General features: G+C 39.2%; 1 protein-coding gene across 4 annotated transcripts; it reads left to right on the top strand.

The window, feature by feature from the left end:
• Window positions 1–563: 563 nt before the first annotated feature.
• Window positions 564–4,058, top strand: pdcb (phosducin b). 4 transcript variants are annotated; one of them, XM_040184520.2, is made up of 4 exons: window positions 564–691; window positions 1,639–1,701; window positions 2,299–2,447; window positions 2,638–4,058. In XM_040184520.2, exons 2-4 carry the CDS (start codon window positions 1,656–1,658, stop codon window positions 3,151–3,153), a joined length of 711 nt encoding a protein of 236 aa, XP_040040454.2. In that variant the 5' UTR covers window positions 564–691; window positions 1,639–1,655; the 3' UTR covers window positions 3,154–4,058. The 4 variants fall into 4 exon arrangements, with proteins under 4 accessions (XP_040040454.2, XP_040040455.2, XP_077964299.1 ...); XM_040184521.2 differs by having other exon boundaries at window positions 567–691; window positions 1,625–1,701; XM_078108173.1 differs by lacking the exon at window positions 564–691 and adding an exon at window positions 1,323–1,435.
• The last annotated feature ends 1,194 nt before the right edge of the window (window positions 4,059–5,252 follow it).

Here is a 5,252-nt window from a genome sequence, read left to right on the forward strand (position 1 = left end):
TTTATCATGACAACAACATGTTTCTGTATAGAAATACCAAAGGAAAGGAATAGTTTAATAATGAAGGTGGACGACAGAGGAACTCTGTGTGGAACATAATCAAGAGGCACATGATAAAGCATCACAAGATACCTCCTCCCCGTAGCTAGCAGTGTTGAACCTTTTAAAGGTTTCGATCATGTGTTCATTTTCATGCTAACTCTATGCCCATAAGAACTTCCAGACAGGATCACTTAATTTGAGTTTCTCAAAGATATATGCACTTATTTTCGTTAAACCCTTACTATGCTGTTCACAATAATGAAATGTAGCACAATATACGTGGTGTTCTGCTCTTGATTAGGGTTGCACATGAGATTATTGACTGCCTTAATATTGATGATGTGATTTCTCAGCTTATTTTTTGGAAAGAATCATTTGTTGTGCTTACTTTCTTTCTCTTGCCCTCACTCTTCATCTGGTAAAGGCTTCTAATTCCTGAAGTGAAATCCTCTTAGGATCTATGCTCTATTTCTGTTTGCTCTATAGGGTCTTTTTTAAATCCCCATTAGACCAAGCTCATTGGCTGGAAACGAAACACGCGTGCACACAAAATCACACACCATCCAGCAACAAATAGCTCAGCGACGTGCTCGAGTTTAGACCAGTGCAATCTAACTACTGACACAAAGGGAGGCTTTCACTGTTACTGGTAAGAAAAACTCTATTCATATCTTTTATTTTGGGAAGATAATCAAATAGACTTGGGTTTGAAATATGTACAATAAGGGAAATTATTTTGCATGGATGAAATGGCAGATACATTTGTTTGTATGTTTTTTTACATACATTTCAGACCGGTTTTGAGTGCCATCAGCTTCATGTCTATAATATTCAATTTGCATTTCGTTATATCGTCTGGTATTGTATAGATGTGGATATTTTTGCTTATTTCTTGTTTTAAACTGTTTGCTTCTGCATTGAATGAGAGCAAAATAGTATTTCTTCTGGAAGTGAATTTAGTCATGGGTCTGTGTCTAATTGAAAGTCAGCTGTTTACAAGAGTTTATTGTCTATCTGTTGCTCACACACACACACACACACACAGCTGAAACACTGTGTCAAATGTGACTTATTTTGCTCACGCTAGAAATAATCACAGCAAATCTCTAATTCATTAATTTGGATTTGGGAGTTAGAGAGAAGAAGAAGATCATCAGCTCAGATCAGCACTGTGACTGCACGTAGGAAGGAAGACTAATTTGAAACGCCATGTAATCCAATGACATTGTGGCTCTGCGTACGTCACAAACTGTTCCACAAACGGACACCACAGACATTTCAAAGCAGTGGGCCGGTTCCATCAGCAAGCAAGAGAGAGAGAGAGATCTGTTGCAGCTCAATAATCCTCTTAGTGCTTAATAAGACTCACTTGGTATACAGTAGCACTGTCACGGTAAAAGGATTTTCAGTCTGTATTGATATTCTTTTTTTTATAGGGATTTTTTCTTTTACAATGCAAAGGTCCATGGATAGCATGTGTTGTGTTGTCCGTGTGTTGTATTTGTAATGTTAGGCTACAAGTTTGCATCATGAACACATCATATTAATTACCTCCTTTAACCATTTGAGTCTGATTTTCAAGGTTTTATCTTATAGGCTGCAAAAAAGAAAACATGTCTGACAACATGAGTGATTTGCCGGAGACCCCGACCCAGACAGGTGAGTAGAATGTTTCAAAATAAAACACAGTAACTATATTTACATGACATGTCTTTGTTCTTGTGCGTTCGTATTTTTAATTCATTAATTCATTTTTGATTCATTCATTCGGTACATTTGTGTTGTGAGTTATTAAGCATTTTTCAAATAAATTATAAACAGAAACGCGGAAATATAGATTTCAAAGAAATTGGCTCTAAATGCCCAAGAGGAAGCAAAGCAATGTACCAAATTTAGAGCTTTGACATTTTAACTGGCCCTCTAATCGTCTTTTTGTTACGCAACAAGGTGCAATTAGTACACTTAGAGGGTTGATACGAGATTTAAATTGACAAATTAAAACAGACTTACGTTTTCATTCTACATTTTTTAATTTAACAGTCATTTAGCATAAACACCAAAATAAATGGATTATTTGGACCGTGAGAGTAAAATTTATGAATGCTGCTTAACAAAACCCAAGTTGCTCTTGACTAAGAATGAATTGTGTCTGTAACCAAAAATATTTTTTAGCCTTTATGTGGTCTGCTACAGTCGGGTTACGTGAAAAACACTCGTCACTACCTTTTAATAAAACACAATTTGCCTTCTACATAGGTCCAAAAGGAGTCATCAATGATTGGAGGAGGTTTAAGTTGGAAAGTATGGACCAGGAATCTTTGCCAGCTGCCAAAAGGGAACTGCTGAGACAAATGTCCTCCCCGAGTAGACCAAAAGATGATGCCAGAGCAAACATTAACCGCAAGGTATACAACCAAACAGGGCAGAGGTGGTGGACTTTCTTTTCCAGTATAAGTCAACGGTACAACTGTTTTGAGGCCCCATGGCGTCACACGATCAAACCTAAAACTGTTGTTACTACTTACTTAAAAACCTGCCGCTCTTTCTCAGGGCTTGGTGCCTGATCCTAACTTTTCCTTTGATATCATTTTTCAGATGAGTGTCCAAGAATATGAGCTGCTTAAGGAGGAGGATGAGGGGTGTTTAAAGAAATACAGAAAACGATGCATGCAGGACATGCATGATAAACTCAGCTTTGGGCCCAGGTTTGAAGGTGTGCATGAGCTGGACAGTGGTGAGGCCTTCCTAGAAGTCATCGAGAAGGAGCATTACAGCACAGTGGTGGTTGTCCACATCTACAAGGTCGGGGTTAAAGGTTGTGAGGAGCTCAACAGCTGCCTGGATTGCCTGGCCATTGAGTACCCCACTGTAAAGTTCTGCAGGATTGATGCTGTCGCATCAGGGGCAAGCGAGCGGTTCTCAGATGAGGTGCTGCCTACGCTTCTGGTCTACAAGGCTGGAGAACTACTAGGGAACTTCCTGGCCTGCACACAGCACCTAACTGAGGAGTTCTTTGCCACTGATGTGGAGGCCTTCCTCAACAGCTATGGCCTGCTTCCAGAAAAAGAGTTGCCTGGTATGGAAGATGAAGAAGAAAACGATGTAGAGTAAACAGTTTGGCTGCTGAGGAAGACATGAAGCTGTTTTGGATTGGTTGGACAGAGGGCAATAAAAGACAATATTACATAAGACAAAAATAAAAATACCATAACATCTCCACTAGCTCCACTAGCTAGTTTGAGAATTGTTCTCTAAATGATAAATCTTACACCCAGTTGGGGCAGAAACCTTGCTACAAGTGCTCTCAAATAAGAGTGTGGGTTACAGGACATGGGGTTTGCATGTGTGAAAATCATATTTTCCTCATAACCACCCAAGTAAAAGCCCAAAACAGTTACCTGTAATATAATATAATTGCAATGTCTTATTTTGTAATGATAGATAAGAATATTACATGTGTATGTACCTGTACTTAATGTAAACCCATTTTTTGTAGCATTTCTTTGGTTGATCTGTAAACAAGCTATTTATAAATCCAGGGTTTTACAAAGTGACGTCGTCAAATGTAAAACAATATTTCAACAAGAATATACTTCTGTTCTCTGCGACGTTTTTTTGCTAAATTTATAGATAACAAGCTACAAAGGCTAAACAGGACCGGACCCCTTAAGGATTAAGAGGCCAAAGCACTCTGGATGTGGAAACGCTTGTGTTCCATCTGACGCACCTGCAAAAAACATCCATGAGTCTCTAGTTTATTACTATCATCAGTGAGGAGTTTTCCATGTCTGTTTTATGTGTGTTTTGTGGAGAAAGTGATCAAAGTACACTTAAAAGGAAACCATGAGTCTTCACCATGATGTTTTCTTGTGTAATATGACTCGGCATGGCGGTCAATAGCACTTTTGTCATATTTGATTTTGTCTTGGGTTTGGTTACTATTTTAAACAGTGTACTTGATTATGTTAAGGCCGAGCCGACTATACATTTGAATAAAAAATAAAATTTGATAAAAACGTTTTGCATTTTATTCCATTATGATAGAAGGTCTGCTGGCTGGATGGATCTCTGAGTGACAAAAAGATGCTTAGAAATCGAAAAAGTAGCTGTGTCCTGAAAAAACAAGATATAACACATTACGTAAAAAGCATTGAAGTTGCAGACAGGTGTTCTTATTTTAATTATGGGCTTAGGAAGGGTTGCTCTGTCCCTATTCATAGTCTCTGTCCTAATTTAAGATTATCTGACAGTACCTTACGCATCAATCAATTCTGACATCTGACTCTTGGTAGGAAAGGAAATAAGCCCCTTCTGGCAAATGTGTGATATTTGATCCAACACATAAATAAAATGACCAAAACTTATTTCAGGTTTGGCACGGCGGTGTGCTTATTAGCACTTTCTTCGATACGGGGACCTTCTCGCCTTTCAACGAGAAAGAACACGTTTCCTTTGCCCTACAGCGAGAAGGTCCCGGGTTTGACTCAGGGCCTTTCTGTGTGTAGTCGACATGTTCTCCCCGTGTCTGCGTGGCTTCTCTTTGCGTTCTCTCTGGGTACTCCGGCTTCCTTCCACAGTCCAAAGACATGCTCTGGGGATCAGGTTGATTGATGACTCTAAATCGCCCCGTGAGTGTGAATGTTTGTTTGTCTCTGTGTGAGCACAGAGACAAACAAACATTCACACTCACATCCAGCAATTCCTGCATGTGTAACATACGTGCCAATAAATGGCTTCAGATTCTGATTCTGATCTAAGAGTGTGATTGGATGATACTTTACAGGAATAGAGTCCAAAAAAAGGGTTTCAGTTTTCTCAGTCCTACCGTAAATGAATGGATATGAAGCTATACACTATGGCAAGATTTCTTCCTCTCCAAAGCACCTCACAGCACATTTCAAGGTGTATTTTAGGTGGTTTCATACTAATATTTATTTTGTACATATTGTCTTCAAAAGAGCCCCTGATTTCTAATTACTCAAAATGCAACACTAAGGGAACTGTGACACGCTAACAGACATTTCTCTGAGGATATACTCTACTACAAATGTCTGTGTACACGGTACCACATCTGGCTCGGTTTGCACAGCCTGTGGCTGGTAATATCTCATTACTTCACAGGTAGCGTGTCTAAGATTGATCAAAACCTTTTGGATACCTCCCACAGGAGCTTTCTGAGGAGTGTAAGGTTGCCTGAAATGCCCAAACAT

This window comes from Gasterosteus aculeatus, chromosome 8 (genome assembly GCF_964276395.1).
Source record: "Gasterosteus aculeatus chromosome 8, fGasAcu3.hap1.1, whole genome shotgun sequence".
In the NCBI taxonomy this organism is placed as follows: Eukaryota; Metazoa; Chordata; class Actinopteri; order Perciformes; family Gasterosteidae; genus Gasterosteus; species Gasterosteus aculeatus.